The following is a 23100-nucleotide window of genomic DNA, read 5'->3' on the forward strand; positions in this document are numbered from 1 at the left end:
ACTGTCCAGTATCCTCAGCTTCCAGTAATTTCAGTTGGAACTGGGAGTGATGGACACATACGGATTTGGCTCATGACAAATGGAAAAAAACCCTAAAATAGACAGAAAGCCTTTGTCCTTTGTTAAAAAAGAGTACATATATTTGCAACCAACGTTCATTAAATTAATGTATTGTTATTACCTCATTCCTTCCTACACACACACACAAAAAATTCAGCTAAGGAGCATGATTTCTTTAAATATATGGCATCTTCATTAAGACAAATCCATATCCTAACCTCTGATGCTGTAGTTTTTCCAAGAAGTTATTTAGCAAGATTATCTTATTTGGTCTGAGGCCCTTTTAAACTAAGTTCAGCTATGAGCAAAACCACTGTATCTTCCCCTTCTGTTTACACTTTGAGGAAAAAACGTTGACAAAGCTTTCATCTGAATGCCATAAGTATCCCACACACACCCCCCCCTTCTCTTCAGGGATCCTACCATCCAAAACCACAAAGAAAATAAATTAGTAAGATAACATGTTCTCTGGATTTACATCACAAGGACGTTCTTTCACATGCAGAGACCATACTTTAATGTGCATGTATCACTGCTTTATGAATTTTGACATTAAAAAATACACAGCCTCAATGCAGAAAATTAAAAATGCATGTGGGCAAAAATATAACAGAATGAGAGAAAACCTAATATAACAGAGTTCACTTCTCTCATTTTGAGTAGACTTCCCCCATCTTTCACAAACAGGCTTTAGGAATTGTAGGCCTGTCGCAAATACTGCTGAAATGAACATGACAGTAAGCCCTTCTCAAGACCTCCGCTCTTTGCAGGGTTTTGTAAAACTCAAAAGAGCAGCAAGTTTGTGTGGGACATTTAACTACCACAGGATCATTTTCGCTTTTGAAAAGCTATGCTTTTCCAAATAATGAAAACTTATCCTTTTTGTATTATTCTGAGAAAATAACAGTGGAACTACCATATTAAACTGTAAAAGTATGTGACGTATGTAAGTGCAAGATGCCACTTCACTACACATTGGAAATAATAAATAATACTGCAATTTCAGAGTAATAAATCAGAGAGAGTTTCTGAGAAGACGTACAGAGTGACAGTAAGTACTAGAAATAGTTCCAGAGAGACTGAATTTTAAAACTCATTAAATAAAAGTCTCTTCACCATGTTGATCAGGGAATGTAGGGGATAAACCAAAAATGTATTTTCTGGTGCTGGATTTATCAGGAAGACAACTTGTCTTCCTCCTCCAGTATTACTGACTCCTATTTATCTGAATCAGTAGAACAAAAGCAAGGTAAAAAGGAAGAAACATTTCCTTACTGTAAGGAAGTAACTTGACTCTGAAAGTCAATTTTGAAAAGAAACCACATGCTACCTGTGTGTATTGAAAGTTCTAGTCTATAAACTGTCATGACTTTCTAATTAACAAGTTATATTCCTAAAAACAGCTTCCCTGTGAGTTGTTTGGGATCACAAAGCATAAAAGCATATTTGATACACACTTTTGTAAGTAGTTATACTCAAGAATACATTCCTTCCTAAAACCGAAAATAAATTTCGAATTTTACTCTAATTGAATACACTTGTGCTATTTCTCAGACTTAAAATCAGTGATGAAATTGATACAATTGATTTGCAAGAAACAAAATAAAATTAAGAATATTAGAATGGAACGTTTACAGGGGAAACACCAAACACTCATCATTCCATTCCAGCTTTTCTGCTCAGTTTTTGTTCACTGATTATATTCTCTAGTAGCAGTTCAGTCTTGAATATATGCTATAAATTTTGGCTAATGGGCAAGGGGTTTTCCTCCAACAGGAAAAAACATGAAAAAAAACCATAGAACCACAGAATACAATAGGCCAACATTTATGCATGAAGAACACCACCTTCAGAAGGTAAATATAATATCCATCTCCTGTTGCAAAGATATAGATTAGTCCCACCAGGTAACGTGTATCCTCCCATAAATTGTGAACTATCTATTCTCTGAGATTGAGACAAGCTCTCCCATAATTCATGGGAAAAACTGCACAGAGTGGTTAATCTTAGTAGTTAAGTGAATGATGGGGTGTATTGCCACAGGAAAGCTAACACCAGAATAAACAAAATAGCTGAAGTGTTATTTAGCAATATGACTGACCTCACACAAACTATACTATTCCAGAAAAAGCAAATTAAGCAAAACTAGTTAAAGCCATTTCTGCCTAGTAATGACTCGTGTAATCCAAGTCAGAGAAAAAACAAGCTTTCCAGGGTCTAGATCCACTCAAAGTTCTTTCCTGAAGTTAATTCAATCACTGTTCTAAAACAGATGTTTCCAAGTAACAGTACGCATACTGCTTGTGGTACAATAAAATTTCGTAATATGCACATAGAAATTGGACCTGCGGCCTCTTCCTTAGTGGAAAATATCAACAGCTTTTGGGCAACCAACGTGATTTCAACCACCAAGGTGTCAGCGTGGCAAACAAGAACTGAGAACTTTCCCTAGATTCCTCATAACTACTCCACTATGATAATAACCTCAGGTTAAAGAGCCTTCACAACACCCATACCATTAATCTTGCTTTGAGACACTTGCTAACAAAGACAGCACCTCTTGGCCACATACAGATTAGAATTAGGAAAATGGTCATAAGAAAGCACCCTCTGGGGATGATAACATGCTCTGAATAATTCAATGCGAAGTTTAGCCTTCATATTCTAAAAATATGATGTAAACAACCGAACACCAAACCAAAACTATTAAAATAAATCAACCTAAAATCCAGCAAAAACATCTTAACTTACTCCACCAAATGGGAAACCAACCGTCAGCATGAAAAACAAAACACGCCTCAAACAATTTAACTTGAACACTCCTCAAACATTTTTTAACTTAGACACAAAGACTTAGCCTACACCTTGATTTTCACTCTTACTTAATTTCTATTTCTTTATTTTAAAGGGTTTAATGCATTGTTAGGATTCTTGCATATTAAGGTATTACGCTACAAACAATTCAATTTCTTGCGTTTATGAAGCAGTAAGTTAAATGAACAGTTGATTTTGAATTCAAAATTTGTTAGGCACATTACTATTTTTAAAACATGCCTAGGACATTCTACTAACTACTACATCTTTCATTAGACATAAAATTCACAGATACTGAAATAAGACAAAACAAGTACTCTCCAAGAACGGATTGAGTCCATTTGCTCATAGAAATCTGCAGGACTGCTCATTGCAACAAAACAGTTTTCAGTAGTTACATGGATTCAAAATTTAGAGCACTATCTCAAAATCCTAAGGTGACACTATAAAACTAGTGGCTAAATTTGTATGCATTCTACCTATAGAGCCAAACCTCTTACTTCCACCCTCAATTAACTTTACTGTTACCATAAGAAGAGGCCTACTGCGGATATATGTGGAAGAACCCATTGTAAAATGTAAAATTAAATGAAATCTGTTTTGAAATTCAGCATTATGGCTTTGAACAAAACAGCAAACCTAGACTAAATTAGTGAAAGTAAGTATATGACAGCTGAAATGACAGAGCTTCCAAGAGGGGTAAGCATTATTAAAGTTTTTCCTTATTATGCTCTCAGGCACAATCTGATTAGTTCCAACAGCTGCCCAGAAGGAAAAGCCAACTAATGATTCCACAGTAATACGCATATTAACATATCTCTTTAGTTTTCAGTGATTTCAGAGCCAGGTAGCACACAGCACTATAGTATGAGCTTGTATCTTCTGATTTATAGTGATACGGAATATTTCAAATGCAAACCATGTCAGAAATTCCTGATCATCACAATGTAAGTTACTACCTTAAAACGTTTTCTGATGAATAAACTTGTTCCACCCACTAGTATACAAAGGAAAAACAAAAAATATGAGGGGGGGGGGAATCCACTGTGCATAACTGTCAAATTAGTCAGGTCTTTGTTAGAGAGTAACAAAAAGCAATTTTCTTTGTCACCCTGCTCATGAAACTCAGTAGCCTGTAACATATGCTATGCTGCGGCAAATATGTAGTCAAACTTCAAACCAATATTCAAAATAGTTTCTGAAAGACTTCACTCCTGTTTATAAGAACTCTTCTAATATTATCTGAACATTACAACAGCAATGAGGAGACTGGTGGTTTTAACTGTTTCTTCTAGCCCTATGAATGCTAGATACGATTTCTACACACACACAACCTCCCCACACGCACATTACTTGTGAAAGGTTTCAAGCCTGGCAGTGAGATTTTCAACCAAATGGAACATTGAATGATACGCTCATACATCAAATAATTTTGAAGTTATTATCAAAGCTAATCATTAATATGGAAGCATCTAAAACCCCCAGGTTTCAATTCCACAAAGGTAAATTCACTTCTTAAAGAGCCTTGACTGTTCTTCCAGTTCCTTAACATAGGAAAACTTAGGAGAAAACCTTATTCCTTGCGTAGTACAAAGTTTTCTGTCACTGGAAATAAATTCTGCTTATATCTCTGGCCTTTACTTCTCATCTTAGCTCAAGCATATATAGATTTCAAATATTAACCAAATTAATTTTATTTCTACTTAACCTAATACAACGGGCATGCTTATTTGTGAAAAATGTATTTGCACAGTTTCTGATCTTCTCCTATGAAAAACTATATACATTTTTAAGTAAAATAATAAAGTTTAATTCCTTCATCACTGTATCCAAAACACATTTCAAATACAGGGCTGTTTTCATAGTATAAGAATGTCACCAGTGGACTGATGTAAACAGAAGCTAAAATAAGTGCTTGTCGCATGACTTCGCTCGTATTCCGAATGCTCAAATTTTACAATTCACAACTTTTACAAAATAGGTTCAAAACTCAACTGGAGAAATTGCACGTATGAAAAAAATCCAGATAAGGATATCAGAACCACCACTTCTGGACAAGAAATCTGTGAGCCTCAAATTGGTGGAAGCTCAGGAATAGCTTGGGAAAATATGCTTGTGCTGTTCATATAATCTCTCTTAAGTATCTGATATCAAGACAGGATGCAAGAGGAGATGAAACTCATTTTCATCCAGCAAGGCCATTCTCAGATCAAGTCAATACCATTTGCATCACTTAGCTATAAGGAAACTGAGGCACAGAATGCAGGAGTGACTCATTCACAACTACTCTGCAGGCCAGTAACAAAACCACAATGACCCGAATCTCACAGTTCAGTGACCCTCAAAGATCACATAATCAGAGTACAGAAAACAACATGAAAGCACAAATAATACTGGTTCAGATACCATTACAGAATGAGAACAGGATTTCAAGTCAATTGTACCCTTTTAGAAAACTGCCTAGGCAATTTGAAAGAAGATATACTATTTCTCATACAGCACTGCTCTAAATAACAAAAAACTTTTATTCAGATTGCTCATTTATTCTCTCCAAAAGTTAGTAGAAAGAATGATGATAAAACTGATCTTTTATAGAAGTCATAAACATCATAAATAATCATCCTGCCATCCATATACCACAATACTAGAAGAAAGACCATTGGAATGGTTTGTGTCCTTTCTATTTTTTTATTCAGACTCTTTGAACAATTTTTTAAGTTTATTTTTCCCTTTATTATGATTGAAATGCACACACTTTTGCCTTCTAGGACCCCACCCTCACAAGCAACCTCGAAAGCAAAAACCACCACAGAAACAAAATAGATTCTATTGCTGTCATTGTTTAGTACTTAGCAGAAACAACTGGGCTGGCAGAAGTAACTATTAGAGACTTTAAAAACAGAGACAAGGAAAGACTGAAAAGACGAAAGTCCAGCTAAGCTTCATATGTGAAGGTGTACAGCAAAGGTCATAAAGTCTTAACACAATGCACTTCAAAATCTGAAAAATAAAAAAAATAAAAACATCAGAAGCAGATATCAAAACACACACTAACAATTTTTTTTCTTTAACTTCGTCAAAGGTCCAGTTAGGCGTTTAACTTAATTGCCAAGAACTCTGGATGATGTTGGTAGTTGAAGGTTTAAAAAAATTATTAAAATGACAATTTTTATGAGCAAGAGACAACTACTGGACTACTTCAGAAGTTAAAAACCATAAAATTAATGTAAAATCTTACCGAGAACTAGGTAATCCGTAAACTTCAAGGAATTGATTCATGTTCTGATGTTTTACGAGCATAGCAAGTATCTTGGATATTCATCTTGGATGAATATTTCATTTATGTGAAGCAATAAAAGGTCTGCAACACTGATGGGAAGCAGGAAAGTTCTATCAATCTTTTATGGTCTATTTGTAAGACTGACTTTCAAATTATGGTATTCACACTTCGTGTTGGCTTTCCATACAAAGGTCAATTCACCAATGGAAAATACTAACATGTAATTGCCAGAATACTATTTTTGAGGTTACATGGGAAACAGGGTGGGGAACAAAACAGAGGCTGCTACTTTGTTTATACCTTTAAATGTGTTACAACAAATAGGTTTGAAAAGTCCCTAATGGAAATGAGGATGAAAATTATATGGCTGGGGTTAAAATGAAGAGGAAGAAGTAATCTCGAAGTGAAAAAGCCGTAATATCCCATTCTGAAAAGCACAGAGGAACATCCTGACTCAAATGAAAAAGAAAAGGAAAAAAAAAACCAACCAGAAAATGTCAATTTGCTTGATAAAGCGAAGAGAAAAAATTACAATTATTTGACTTTGGAACATCAGCAATAACCAAAGCAATAATACACATCACATTAATAGAGCCAGCAATTATAGCACAATGTGAGAAAAATGTATTTCAATACTGACAGCTGATGACTCAGAATTCATTCCTTTTACCAATGTTTCTTTTTGTTTCTTTAAAATTGTCTGAAATGCTCTTTGCTACATGTCCCAGCTTCAAAAGCTCTACAGGACTTCAGTGTTCAGACCAATTATACTTCTGGGCTAGGGAACATAAATTACTTTGTAATAAACCTTTCTTTCAGGAATAAAAATAACCATACTAATGCAGTCAAGTGACACGATCCATGATTGACACTCGATTTAAATGTATTCTTTGATAGCTAAAAGAATATAATTTTGGATTTACCTTTTTCTCCTCCCTATACTTCCTCTTGAAAGGAAGAAAAATATTACATACAGTGTATTTGGGGGAAAACCAGCTAGGATTATTTAAATCTCTATCACTATCATCCAATATTAGAAAGTTAAAAGCAAAATTAAAATCAAGAACACATTATTATTGTAAAAGCTTCTTTAATATTTTAATTGTGTATTTTATGACAACTAAAACCACGAAAAACTGAAACTACCTCTCCTATTTTCAAAATTTATCTTAAACACTGGAAATCTTCATCCCTCCCAAAACCAGAGGTCATAGAAAAATGAGTTGGACAAAAGAAAAATCTGAAAGCTTTTTGAGTATTATCATATGCCTTTATTTTTTCTTTTCTTTACTAAACATTTTGAATATAGTAGTAAATAACTTGGAATTTTTAATAATAATAATTGGAATAATTTTAGTATTTGCATGCAGTGTGCTGGAAACATAATTCAAGGTTTCTCATGATAGCCATCCAACATACAAGTAAAATTTGTATTGCTGCATCCATTACAATAACTAAAAGAAGCAGAAAAAAAAAATCCTCACAAAATTATTCTGAAACTAGAATTACTATGGATCTAAAGAACTTTTACAATCCATGCAGCAATACAGAATACCATTAGTTAATTTTCTTCTAGAACTTGCGATAATTTTTTTAACACTTGGTCAAAAAAATAATGGTCTTTAAATGTAACGTTTCATGCTTGAATGGTAATAGCTCTTGCTGCCTTTAGTAATAAGGTTCTTATTTAGTAATAAACGAGTTTAATGACAAACTTTTTAACTAAGAAAATTACCAAAAAATTAAAAATCTTGTTGGATACATTGGTGGTGATTACTATATGACGTGGAAAACCAAAGTCAGTTTCACTAGCATAATTAATAAATAAATGGTCTGAAATTCAGAAACCTATGTCAGGTCATTCTTTAAAGATAAAATAGGGGCGCCAAAGCGAAACATCTTTATTCATAGGTACTGACACTGAATATGTAAAAATAATGTACCTGCACAATGGCAGTAAACTGTCAGGGTATTTTGAAAAGGCTCCTACCTCTTTCCTTTGTGACATACAAAATATGAAGTCTTTAAAATATTGTAGATTTTGAGACAGTAGTAAAGATTATGGGTGCAGTATAATTTGTCCTAAGTGCACTGTTAGCAATCTGCCAGAATAAAAGATGTCCCATAAATAAAATTGCTAAATATATATTATATATATACTCTAAGCCACGATTTTTTCTTCTACTGCATCTGAGAAAAAGTTCCCAGAAGAGGTAATTTGTTAGCACTGTTCTCACCTATCAGATCTGGGGAAATATAACAGTCACAAACCTGGAGGCCATATTTGATCCCTAAGTATTTTGGGGGGCCCCAATTTATGCAAAGCAGGTAGGACAGATGAATTTTCAGCAGCACAGGAAAGAGAGACACAAAGAAATTAGGTGACTTATCAGAGAGTCAAGAACAGGCTTATACACCACTCGTTGGACGGCTGCAAGATCAGTGTTGTGTCCTGCTAGCTGTATTTGGTAGCTCCAAAAAAAAAAAAAAAAACAACAACAAACAGCTAAAAATGAAACAGTTATAAATACTACTCCAGGAATGATGTATTAAGCAGTTAGCTGTTTAAGAACCTACTAGTAAATGCAATAGGAAAGACAGACAGACATTTATGAAATGGCAGCTGATGACTGGGTGTGGATTCCCAGACTTACCAGTGAAAAACACAGTAACTCATTGTGGCACAACATAAATCTGTTACCATTCTAAAACATTGCGAACAACTTATTGTGGTAAAGCTCCACAATTACAAGTGAGCGAACAACTGCTATCTTTTTGGAACAACACACAGGTTAGGGAAGTAAAAAAACAACTGCAAACGGGAACATGTGAAGAAATCTGAGGCCGCTGAAATTTTTGCAAGTTGCCTGAAAATCATCATCAAGTCAGCAGAGATCTGCTGAATTCCTCCCTCTTCTCTATGCTTGTGCTTTTCATTACACTGTAAGGCATCAAGAGCATCTTAATACTTGAGGAAAGCACGCAGTGATGTTGTCCTCTTCACCTGAGTACTTCAGTGGCAAATTTGGCGTTCATTTCTATATACAGTTTTCAACTCTTTTCTGATTTTAAAAACTGTATATATGGGTTAAACAATGATCAGGAGTTGCTTTGATAATTGATAAAAGCATTTACTCCTTAAAAGCACTGACAAGTTTGTTTCATTTCAGACTGTGAAGGTACTGATTTTTCCAAGACTGAATTTCAATGTTAGATTGTCATGAGGAAAGCTAATGATAGCCATAGAAATTAAAATTTCAATTTAGAATTTTTTACTTACATGTATTTTTAAATATATGCCCCAGGAAGAGTGTGAAATATGTTGAGACACAGTGCACATTTCTGCTATCCTAACTCAAATTAATTTTCCAAGTACTGACATACACAAGAAATCTACATGCAACTAACAACAGCATACTCTGTACTGATATCCAATTAAAACTGTTGTCTTCCTGCTTGCATCTTGTAGAAAGCCAAAAATAGAGAAAGCCAAATCAAATAAAAATAATAGTTTCTTACCCTCTGAAACTGAGAAGGATTTCATGGCAAGCATAACACAAGGAAAAGTTAAAGACTCAAAGCAGCTTCTACTGAAATCGAATGAAGTCTTGATCGAGTGACCAGTAAAACTCAATCATGGCTTTAGTTTTAACTTTCAGAGAGATCTTCCTAGAGAATTTTATTGTTTGTCTGCACTTATAAAATGTTTAGCCAATAATTTTTTGCAACTAACTGGTGGAAAAAAAAAATCTCATCTTCAACGACCCTTCAGTGCTTTTTGAAATATTCTTGACTGTCTATGTTCACAGGCTTTATAAACGCTCACAAGTCTCAAATTCGCTTAAGCCAGACTTATTTTGAGCTTGTAACACTGATTTGTTTCTTTCCTCCAAGTAGCTCATAAGATATAGCTATCCTAAACCAAATAAGCACATGAAAAGAAAAAAAACCTGTCATCCAGGTAACCATCACCCGCATCTAAACGTACAGAAAAGGGCAAAAAGAAGTTTTCAGTATACTGTTGCTTATGTGAAAACTTCAAAGACCTTCAGAAAGTTCAGTTAATGAGTGAGCTTACTTTAAAACTTGTAACACACAAATGACATATGGAAAACGCTATTTCTGCCATACGTTTTACACCTGTAGTCAACATTAGAAATTTTGACAACCTGTAAAGATTTTAAGACTATTCATAAAAAAACAAAATTAAGTCAAGTTTGGTAAAGTCACTTGAACATGAAATACGAATTAACTGATTTTGAACACGGTATTTTTCTATAAATTTTCCTCAGAGGTGCATTACATTGCCATTGTATAGTAAACATAAAAATTCACCATTCACATGAGGATACTCCAATGTAACTGCTTAAGAATACCACACATTTTTTGTAACTTTGCTTGACATTGCATATTTGCAGTTCCAATATCATGCATATATGCAAACCAAACTATAATTTTTATTGAGATACATGGGGTTTTTGTTACTGCTTTTATTGTGGTTTACTGTTGAGAGCATTATAGATTGTGTAACTGGCGATATCTTTCCATATAAATGAAACTGAAGTTTTTACTCAATGTATTTTGGGAAAATATTAATTTCTAAGTGTTGTCTATATACTTGATTTCAAGAGGACTACGTAAACAAATCCTTAGCCTATTATGGTCAGAAAGCATCACCACATCTGTGTTAACTATCATACTGATATGTCTGGACATCAGCAAAAGATAATATTCATATAAGATAGATGAAGTGAAGATCTCCATTTGACAGATTTGTGCCTTCCAGCTTGAGTCTATCATCCTTCCCACACAGAGACATGCTAAGTTATATATTATTGTTTCATGACAGCTAGTGTGAAAATCAGAGCCTTGAATGCAAAAAGATACACCAGCTTGTCCCTCATCCTAACTCACTGAACTTACACCATGCCTGGAAGCAAGACTTTCTCCTCCAGTCTTCAGACAATCCCCCAACGGGATGTCAGAATAATGGAACCTGACAGTTTTACAGTAATAATGCCATAAACCACCCTAAAGGAGCCTTGTATCTACCAACAAGAAGCAATTGCCTTGACTCTTGACTCACTACCAGCAGTCAGTAGTAGAGTTTTATCCACTTAGAGACGCTAATTCACAGCTCTAAGAACGCAAATCAGATATTTTCCCCTTTAAAAAACAGACCCAGTGACTTTTTCAAAACAATGTTCATAGATTACCACTTGTCTGTCCCGATCTCCCTAGACAAATTACTACCAAGCAGTATTTTTATTCTACTACAAAACCTTCTCATAAGGATTATATACTTCGATATTTCGGATAGTAAGAAAAATGGGTAAATGGGGAGGGCTTTGTAAGAAGGTGGATGTTGAACTACATCATAAAATAATGAAAATAGTCTTATGATGCAAAGATGATGTAAAAAGATTTTGAGGTAAGGGAGCTATGTAAAGTGAAGAGATTTTTTTTTTTTTTTAATTCCTTATGTTCCTAAAGTTAAGTAATTGGAAAAAGAGTGAGAAGCATGTATATTTCACTAGGTGTCCAAAGATAATGACAAATGTAAGGGATAAGAATTCTACCTATAAATATTTATAATTTCTCTCTCCCTCAGTCCATCTTCCAAGTTCTCCTGTAATTACTAACAGAAAACAAGATCAAAATGAAAGTTATTTCTCCCTCTCATATATTGCAGGGGAGCTTTTCAAGATTTTAGGATATCACTTAGCACTCAAAAGCATCCCTCAGGTTTCTGTATCTCATTTTATAGCTTATTTCAGCTCATGTCATGTTATCCACGAACTCAGAACTACCTGACCTAGACAAAAGGAATTATGGTAGGGAGCCAATTACTTTTCACCTAAACTGAAAGCTGGGTAAACTCTCTATTCCATTCTATTTGAACTCTTTCTCATTACTCCAATGTATCTTTTGTATCATAAGGAAACTGGTAACAAGAAAATTCTGCGCATCTTTGATATTAGGATTTATTTAACATTAAGGTCTTTTACAATTTGCAATACTAACAGATTTTCCCCTCTCTTCCCTCAAGAGCAACATAAGGGGTTACCTAAATATATCCTGTCCTAAGTTATTTAATGTGCTCATTAAAGCATTTATCAAACACTTGCTGTGCACACCTAAATCTTTATTGGATAGGTTCACTACAGGTTTCTTTCATGGAAGGTACTGGGGTAAATAAAAGTTGTGCAGGGTAAGTTACGTTAGTATACATGTGAAAACAAGACAGAAATGCACGGGGGGGAGGGGATTGTTGCATGAAACAAGTTCAGAAACAAAGCTATTATCAGGCCTAATTGTACCTATCAGACAAAAGCCTGAGTGAAAGGAAAATCATTAATTTCTGAAAATATACTTACTTTTCAAGAACTCATTTCTAGAGTAAAGGACACTTACTTATGAAGTTAACTCTCAAACTGTTGTATCAAAGTTATTACTTCACCTGAAACCAACTGACCTCAGGTTTCCCCAATCAGAGCTTCAGAGAATCAGGATCTGAAACTCCACACAAAGGTACTAAGGGCAACGTTAACTAAACCACATAATCGTCAGGAGGCGTTATGTATTTGTGAACAGTTTTACCCTCTGTGAGGCTCAATCTTTTAAAGAATTGAGCCTTTTTACAAACACCTGAACTTCCCTATAGCTAAAGATTTAACTTTCAAATCTAGCCCTGTTGTGCAGCACATGACTACTTCCTGAGTAGAATAAAACAAACAGAATAAAAAATCCTAAATTACTAGGAAGTTAGGTGCATCAAGATGTAACAGAAATCTGCAACAGCACTTCATTCTCTATAAATGTATATTAAAGGAAATAAAATAAGTTCTACGAGTATCTACTTGAAGTTGGCCATCTCAACAAACAGTATTCACAAATTTTCAAGGGACTGCTGAAATTCTTGTGACTTCAGACAGTAATTATCCACATCTCAGTAGAAAAGACAAGGAGAGAGAACCACCCACGTGAAAAAAATGAAGCTATGTTATAACATTAAACAAATACATTGACCTTCTAGCAGGAGCAGAACGGGAAAGATGTTTCAGTTCTGACCTATTCCCCACTGCCACTGTGGACTTAAGAAAAAACGTACTCCGCATCATACAAAAGACAGCCTGCCTGTCCGAGAAAACCTCTCTCTTCTAAAGGGCAGCTAAAAGTTACCTTAGAAAGACAACATGTCCAACTCTCCATATTAATTAAATTACAGGTACTAGAGGGTGACCTTAGAGCTTGACTGGAGTGCAACTCCAGAGCAAAAAAATTCCTAAAATCTATTTTTGAACTCCCTAAATCTATTACTTCCCCACCTATACTGGTACATGAAATGGAAAAGAAGACACAGTACTCCTCTGCAAATATATGAAATATAATCCATATGAACCGTTACAATGAAGACGGAAGTTAACCTGTCCTGCAAAGTTATGCTGAATGAAATCCCTAAGATAATTCAATCAAGGGACTGTGAAGCAAGAAAAACAAGCCACCCCCCCATCCAAGCAGAAACTCAAAATCTCAGTCTAAGCTATATGTCAGTTGGGGGGGGGGGGGGGGAAAAAAAAAAAAAACACCAACCCTCAAATGCTTTTTTAACATACATCTTATTTTTACCTTGTATATAAGCACTGTCAGATCTAGAATTTGTACAACCCTCAAATGCTTTTTTAACATACGTCTTATTTTTACCTTATATATAAGCACTGTCAGATCTAGAATTTGTTTTAACAAAACCATCATTTCTCAGTTTTACGTTCAAATACCTAAGTACTATTGTTACCTGGGACATCAATATGCATGTAATCGATTTTTGTTTTAGTGTCTGTGAATCTTGAAATATCACTAACCAATTAGCCTTTCTCCAATGACATGAAAGGAATACTGAAAAATTATTGTTGTTATCAGGAAGCCAAGAAATTTCCTATCTGAACCATGTATTTTCCTGAGTATATGTAAGTTTGCAAAATGAAAATTCTAGGGATCTTGAATAGCCACCTTTCACAATTCAGCCATATGTCCCTTACACAATTACTAGACAGGGTTGCTAATAAAAAAGAAATTAGAAAGTGCAAAAATACTCTGGTACTGGTGGGTTACCATAAATTTACAAAGGATTTTTGATAACGGGAGAGTAATGAAGTTGGAATTTACCTAATCTTATTAGTGTCTAACTGCAATATTCAGTAAGACCTGACAATATTAATAAATGTCAGTTTACATGTAGAAAAAGCTCTATCTTGGAAGTTTTTTCACAGAAGGCAGATGTTGATAACAACCACCCTAGGCTTTCTGTGACCTACTTAAAGGGTCAATAGAACACTTCATTGTCCTCTCATGCTGGTGAAGCCTACATAGAAGAATCATCCACATTAATTTCAGTATAATTATCTGAGACGCTTCCTCATTCAAACATGGTTTGAAAGTAAAAGTGAGGGTTGCTGCTTCAGCTTCCATTTAAAGAAATGAAAGCATAACAAAGGACAGAAATGAGAGGTTCAAGCAGCTGATGCTTGGGACAGTGAAGACTATCTGGTGAACACCTGTGTTAAGAAAATATAAGTCTGTGTCACTGTGCACCAAGTTTGCAGGGACATTAACTGTGCTTCCTTCTTTTCTACCTGTGTACTGAACCACTCATTTAGCATTGGTGTAACATTAAAACACAAACAGGCCATAGAAAACTTTTGTTTGTCCTCCTCTACTGTTGGTGCTTTTGACTATCAAATTTGTATCACTGCTTACGACATGATTATTAACAATGACTTCATTTTCTGATTTAACTACAAATCTAGTCTCACTCTATAATTTTGATTTAACTACCTTCCTAGGTTTCATTTTACATAAAACACATCTCTTTCCATTCTCGATTTTCATAGTGACATTAGTTACTTGATCCAGAACTAGTGTGAGGCTCAGAAATAACCTAATTGTAAAAGCAGGCTTGAAATCTGATGAAGATTTGCGATCTCCATCTTCCACAGGCCATGGAATTGATAAACTGTATCAGAAAGAAGGGGAAAGCTTCTATTGAAAGACATCACAAGAGATGATTTACAGTAGCAAGAGGTAACTCTCCTCATCAGAGGCAAGACTGACGTGTTGTGAGACTGAGTAAGAATCTATTTTGTCAGATTACAGAGGTATGAACTGACAGCTACAAAAAGATTATTATATTATACTAGAAGGAATGCACCAGCTGCTTCTGATGATAAGTAAATACAGGAAAATTATTGTAATAAGAAAAAGTAATGGAACTATAACAGTAACACCAATCTAATTTCCCCCCAAACTGTGAGAGATGAGAGCAGCAACCTATTAGCGCACAGAATTAGCTCACAGAAGAAAATGCTGTGCTCCTGTAAGAGCAGAGTTATGCTTTCACTCTAGTCCACTCCTAACTGGGTGTTGTTGTGCCTATGCAACATCTAGTGTATATAGGTATACTAGTTGACAAGAAATGCTAAGTAATCAATAAAAAGAATTTAATTTAAAACATGCACTTATATGAATCCTTTTGGAAGTACGAACGTGACTCTCCATTACAGTGCTCCGAGCTGGAATTCTATTCAAAAGCTGCTCTGAAACAGCTCCCCTTTTTAACATCTAAAAGAACATGGAAATGCTTCACACTAAAGTCTCCATAGTCAAAGCAGAGGCCTGTGACACCTGTAATTTCTAAGGGTATTAATCAGGTTATACTGAATATTAGCTTCCCTTGAACTCAAATATAAGTGTACTGAAATAGTGTAATCAACAACAGCATGTAAGTATTTTTAACACTGTGGTGGTATTGCCAGACACAATGCACATTTCACATCAGTATGTAAGCAATGTGAACGCCCTGAAGAGGCGAACAAAGACCTGTAGGCTTAGCTGCCTACCGGGGTTAAACCAGAACATTAGTTTTTGTAGATTCATCCTTAATCAAAAATCACTGCTTATTAACATTTCAAATTAAAATTTGCTCTTGCATCCTGCTGTTTTAACCTATCACTTCTGTTTATGAATGCCTGTCTCTCTTTTTCCCTATCATTCCCAGTTTATACTTTAAGTAGTTATCTCAACTGAGATAAAAATCATTGTTTTCCCATCTGGCCATTTCTTTGTCTGAAGTACTTCACTATCTGTCTTAGCTGCCCCTTCTATCACCTCCTACTACGAGTGTTATGCCATCTTTCTGTCCAATCTAGACTTCGAGCCATTTCTCATTCTAAGTGTTTTTTCTTTAATTTTTAAATCACATCTAAATAAGTTCTCCCTCCTCAGCCTTTTTCATAGTAAACACTGTTTACCATTTGCCATTTGAACCCTTAATGTCATCCTACCCATGGTCAGCTTCAGGCATTTCAGCAGAGAAACACGATCTTTTTATTTCTTTGCAAATTGTTGCAAGTCATTTTCTAAATAAGGAAACAATAAGTGCAACTGAAAAGCTATTCAAAAGACATGTTTGGATCTTCCTTTAAAAAAAAGAAAAAAATAAAAACACTGGTTTTCATAGAACATCTCCTAGAACTTGTCCTCCACATAACTCCTAAGCAAGTCTTACAATAAGAAATGCAGAGGTTACGTAAATCTGTTGTCTTTTTAGAGTTCATGCATTTCAGACAGTGTATAGTTGAATCACAGACACCTGGAAAGTTTTGAAGTTGCAGTACCATGGATCAGGTACATATAATTTTTTTTTTTTTTAACTGAGGTACATTTTGAGAAAATGCAGGCAGGCAAAAAATACCTGAATGCTAATTTGTGTGTTTAATTAAAGTGCTCTAACGAAACTTCCAAGTAATGCTGAACCCAAAATACAAGAATACCTTTTTTACAATGTTTTGTTTTCTTCTATTTGAAAAGGATTTTTAGAAAGAGATGGCAGATTAAAATAACATTAAAGTCTCCGATATAGTTAAAAGATTTTATCATTAATTATCTACTTTGCAAAAGAAACTGAATACAACAATTACACGCAACCTCTTTCCCACACTTTGAGAGGGGCAGTAAGGTAAGTGTAACAAAGCGAGGAAATATTGTGACACATGAAAGTTACCTTCCCAGTGAGATACAAAGTTACTGAAAATGTGTTACAGACCTAGAAACTATTAAGCTGGGTTTGTAGTGAGAAGTTTATTCTTTCTCAAAAATTGTTATGGCAAAAATCTCTTTATCTTCTGGCAAAATAGGCCTGGCTTCACACAGACAATAAGCATATTTTAGCTAAACTTTTTAAAAAAGTTAAATGTAACTGAAGAACTTTCTTTTCATTGCACAGCTTTTTGCTGTCAGTTTGCTATTATTACTTTCTCTAAAATACAGAGCAACTTACTTCACTCTATTGCTGCACGCATTCTAAAGTATCAGCCTTTGTGCTTCTACGAAGTGACTTGCATATCTTATCCTCTCCTACTCCTCTGCCATCCTCCAAGTATGCTGCCCTGTCCATCATCTTCATATCTGGTGCTTCTCAAAATTCCCCACAACACTGTCATATCAGCCCTGCTAGACTCATCCTATTCAGAAGGCAAGACAGTTTCACATGCTGCAGTCTCCCCACTTTTCTGTTTGCTGGTTATAAAAGGATGGAGAAGGTCAACACACATCACAAGCCAGAAAACATTAGTATCTTCAGAGCATACCCCAAAAAACAGCATAAGATAACGCACATGAGAACAGCGTTTTGGGAGAAAAGGCAAGCAACATCATCCTCATGTGCCTGTCATCCTCCCTCCTAGTATTTCACTGTTACTCAGGAAAGAATTCTCAGGCACCATCACTCTTCCCTTCCTTTTTCATCTCCCTATTCTTCCCCAGTGACAGATGGATCTTTGTATATGCTACATTCCCTGCCTGCTCACCAGAATCCTTCATTTCTACTACTTTTTCCTCCCTCTTCTTATATGATCACTTTTGGTATTAACATTGTAAAAACTACCAATGGAATAACATCTGGACATTACTATTCCAAATAGTGTCCGGCTGTCATAAACCGCTTCTTGGTTTTACAGATACTTTCCAAGGTATATGAAATTGCTGGCTTATTTAAAGGCAGTGGATCTATAACTCAAAAAGTACCTGACCAACAGGCATGCAAGAGAAAAATGCAATTAATTCATTTAGGAGATCTGTCTATAGGGCTGTGATTTTAGAAATTATTTTGGTTGCGGCACATCTAGCACAAGAATTCAGAGCTTTCAGTTCATACCAGTGTGTGTTCATCCACATCACCTTTTTTCCCCCCCTTATGTGGCAAAAGCAGTTTTTCAGAGACACTTGAATAAAAATGTAACTGGTTTTCTTTCTATTTCTTTTTTTTTCCCTAACTCAAATACCTTTTTTTTTTTTTTTACGTTATTTGCATATCTCTCAGTGAAACCTGCCTCTCTGGCAGACCATCTCATCTCACATTAGATGTTTAGACAAGGTCTTACACCCTACACTACTTTTGGTACAGAGCTGTAGCTTGTATTTTAGATGAGCTCCCACTTGTGTGATACAAATATGCTATCATTCTGCTGATCTGTTACACTGTTTCTGAACACACAGTCCAAAAATAAACTCACAAAACAAGACTGCTATTGTGGTGATCTGAACTGTTGCTCACTCAAACCCAGGGACTCCCGATTTTGCTGTTTTCAATTTTTTTTCTTTTCCTAGCATAACAGCACATTTCTCTCAGATATATTAACTAACGTTTCTCTATTCAGACCATGTATTATTTTGCCACATTTTGTCTGTAGCCCTGGCTTTTTTATTATTTTCTACTCCTACTGTTATTTATTTAATATGCTGTTATTCATTCCCCAGATTCTCATTTAAAATGCCAAAGACAACTGCATCCTACTGGACGCTCTGGTTAGCTATCTAAAAAAAAACAACCCACAAATATAGATCTGTCTGCTCTCAATATAAACTAGGAATTTAAAAGTTTCAAAAACCTTACTACAAAGACCTCAAACTTTGCAGTAAGTTCTTGAAAAGTTTTAAATTCCTAGGCTACACTAGGCTACCAAGCAATATATGGGCCTATATATTTTTCCAGTCAGTAACGAGGGTGTCAGGTTGGTTGCTGAGCAAACTATCCAATAGTTCCCTATTCCAAATCAAGGGAAGTGAAGACATTTTCAGCTTCCCACATAATAACCCAACATTTTTAGGATAAGCTCCTTTCTTGTTCTAAACTCTCTAAAGTAAACTTAAATGAAAGTAATCCTTTATTTAGCAATCACAGACTCTTTGCACACGTTTACTTGTTATTCTTTTGTTCCTTAATTGCATTTCTCCTGTCATTTGCTAGAAAGGGTAAAAGAAGCAAGAATATGAAATATCTGCTCTTACAAGGCCATTGACACTGCTATCCTTGCATTCATGCACATCTTGGCCTTTCTCCAGCCCAGACATTATGCCCACCCAAACATTACAAAGCTGCTTTGACAAATGAGCTCTTTTTCATTCTGGAATAGCTCATCAGTATAGAGATCAGCATCACATCACATAAGCTTCTGGGCTAAGTTCTATGGCTCAAATCTAGCAGTCATGCAAGAGGGAGACATAAACCCAATGCAAAATATTGTTGTACTTGGCGCTGTCATGTTGGTGGTAATAAGAACACGTCTTTAATGGTCTAAGAAGACTGTTAGCCAAAGCGTACAAACACTTTAAATGCTGGTGAAGAGTTCATGAAGACATGCATGTTTCATCATACTGTTACACAGATGGACATACACATACATAAACAGCTTCCCACAAAGTGAAGATATGACGCACTAGAATGCACTCAGAGGTATAGATTAACATTTCAAGATAGGTATCCACAGTGTACCACTACTGTGGTACACAGCTTCATATTTTTATTGGGTTGATGAGGACTGGCAACATTTGTTGGAAGACAGTAACACACAGTAACATAGAAGAACGGAAGAAACCCACCTTAAGGAGTTCATAATGTTGAATACCATTCACACCAATGTCCGGATCGATGGCAGATGGGACAGAATAGCGAGAATTAATTGCTGTGTTTTCAGGGATAGAGATGTTAATAACTGTTGAGGGGAAGAGGGGGGCATTGTCATTTATATCCTCAATTAGGAATCTGATCTTGACCAGTCTGAAAACTTCATCAGGCAAAACAGCAACCTCCACCTCATAAAAGCAGCGATTCTCACTAAAGATGCCAGAGCACAGCTTCTCTCGGTCTATGCGGTTTGCAGTTGTGAATATCTCACCAGTGTTCTCCTCCACCCGTACTAATGGTACATCCCCAGTCTTATACACAAGCTTGAACTGTAGTGGTGAGGAAAGGGGCAAATCTGGGTCCAGCGTTAGGTTGAGGTCCTTGAGCAAATTGCCAATGAGGACATTTTCAGGCAGTTCTTCCCGCACGGTATAATTCTTCTCCTGTGCGCCAGATTGAAATACAATACAGGCTAATAAGACTGCCAAGAGGTAGGTTCCAGACAGCAAGTCCATCTCCAGAATGACCAATGAGTATTTGTGTAGAACACCAAAAGTAGCTGGAAAAAGGAAAAGAAAGAAAGAAAAATTCTTAAAAATTTACAGAATACTGTGTTCTTAAAGTGATGGAGACATGAAAGGAGTGCCTTTCCTACAGCAAATAACGTCAACTGCTTGAAAACTCTATTAGTAAAGCGATATTTGACTTAACAATCCTTCATAAAATGTATAAAATTTCTTGCACAATTTTTTTTACTTAAAAATGGAGAACGAACTGTAAGAAATTTCGTATAATTTTAAATCTGGTGATGTCTGCTCATATATCAGCTCTGAGATATCTGAGATACCAAAACCTCTGAAGCGAGACACAGATTTGTTCTGGGCTGAAGAAAAGAAAATTTTGTACTTTTCAATCTAGTTTCTGAATAACAATATATTGTCCTCTCAAAATTGTTAACAACCTCAAGAAAGAAGGAAGTAGAATTGGATGACTTATAGTTACGTACAGATATCTATGTACCTACCGCCGACAACTTTTAGAGAAAAACACACTATTGAACTCCATGTATAGAATATAGTGCTTTGCCTAATCTTTGCACAACATTGCCCTTCCAAAATTTAGGATAATCTAGGATAGCACTTCTGTAAGGTAGATGTTCAAGAGTTCCATCTAAAATGATTTTTTTTAGTTAATGAAATTTTAGCTCCTACCAGCTTAGCATCTGTTTCAAATACACCTGTACTAACTCATCTACATTCTTTTCATCGTGCAGGTAGAAATGTAATTTTTTTCCTGCCTTTTCTGATTTTATTCTCCCTGTCATGGCATAGATTGATTTAGTCCTGCAGATCAAGTTGCAGTGGCTGAAACTACTACTAAAGCCAGTAATTGTCTTCACCCGTTAGTTACTGCCTTTCAGCAGTACCACTTTCAGGGTAATTTAAATTAAAACATTTGACTTTGCAGTGAAACAGATTAGGAACACTTAATATTGCTATTCCATTTCAACTCTGCAACCTTCTTCTGATTGGGAGTAAGTAACAGACAAAGAACATTCCAACTAGATCTGCAAGGTGTATCTTTCCACATCAGCATAATTTAACTGTAAAGCATTTTCTGGCTTTACGATTATACAAAAGGAGCAACATGAAATAAAAATCCAATCCTGCAAGTCTTCACTTACGAAAAAAGGCATTGCTCACTGGAGTAATTCAATTAACCCGAATGCGATTGCTGACATGAATGAGAACTGGATATGCAGTTTATGTGGCATAGTTACTGCATTACCTGCAGTATTTTAGTAATTCACTGACTTATTTGCAGTACTTCAGTAATTCAGTGTAAGGCACAATACAACACTGAAGAGGCATTCAGGAGTGATGAAACAGTGTACTATAAACAGCTATTTTATAAATCCATTACAATATTAAGCTCTAAACATGTAAATAAGGAATTCATCAGCAGATACTGATTATCATTAATAGTAACACCATGGTAGCGGCATGACATTAATGAAAGAACTGTGGTGATATTGTACAAATATATGATTTTATTTATTAACTGTCCTATATTTCTGTAAATACATCTCTAGCAGTTGTCACTCCACTTAAGTAATTGCCCATGTACATTCAAGCTGCAGAAAGCTCTTATTTCAGGAAAGTACATTTTTGTAGCCACTATTATTAAACTAAATATATTTACATTGTTTCCATGCAAAACACCAATAAAAATGTACGGGTTACCATGAAGAGTTGCTATTTAAATGTTCCCCTCAAAGCAAAGTTTCAGAATGGTAGCATGTTCCATGCATACTAGAAAGCACTATTCTGCACTTTTTCTTCTCTACTAGAAGTTAAACTGAAAACCAACAAAACAGGGAAAAAAAACCTTCACATCCTGATATTTACAGAGTGTTATTTTAAACTTACAGTTCATTTCTGAGGGGAGGAAATAAAAAACCCCCAACCATAAATATAAACCAAATTCCAGTCCCTATCCCAAATTCTTCTGTGGCAATATTGATGTAAGGATTGCCTATAAATTACAATAATATAAAAATATTGTATAGTCACATATATACATCTTCCAAATAAATAATCTTATGCTATAAAAAAACCCTTTTTGTTATTAACAAGGTTATTAATGCTACACTGCTCCTCTCTCTAGTTTTGAAGATACAGGAAATTTTAGTCACAGTCAAAACTTAAGTTTGTGGTTTATCTATCAAGTTTTACAAAGCAATTTGAGGATGAGTACACAAATCGAACAGTCTAAAGACTTCATGAAAAAATTTCCTGAATCAATTCTGAAAGTTGTGATAGTACCAGTAGATAACTTATATTAAAAATAACTGATAAGAATTCCTATAACTCCAGTTATAACTGCAGTGGAGTTTCTAGGGATTATGAAATAAAAACAGCAGGACTCAAAGAGGTTTGTAAGGAAAACTGCAGGGTGGAACTTCTTAGCATTACATTACTATGCA

General features: G+C 35.3%; 1 protein-coding gene across 1 annotated transcript in view; it reads right to left on the bottom strand.

Annotated features, from left to right (window-relative positions):
- Positions 1-23100, bottom strand: part of LOC104081657 (protocadherin-11 X-linked-like) — an 87320-nt gene that overhangs the window by 17236 nt on the left and 46984 nt on the right. Inside the window, exon 2 of the mRNA XM_009584490.1 lies at positions 20090-20673. Coding sequence (XP_009582785.1) covers positions 20090-20629 — 540 coding nt within the window. The 5' untranslated portion in view covers positions 20630-20673. The remainder of the gene's footprint in view (positions 1-20089; positions 20674-23100) is intronic.

The sequence above is a fragment of the Fulmarus glacialis genome, unplaced genomic scaffold (assembly GCF_000690835.1).
Source record: "Fulmarus glacialis isolate BGI_N327 unplaced genomic scaffold, ASM69083v1 scaffold3229, whole genome shotgun sequence".
Taxonomy (NCBI): domain Eukaryota; kingdom Metazoa; phylum Chordata; class Aves; order Procellariiformes; family Procellariidae; genus Fulmarus; species Fulmarus glacialis.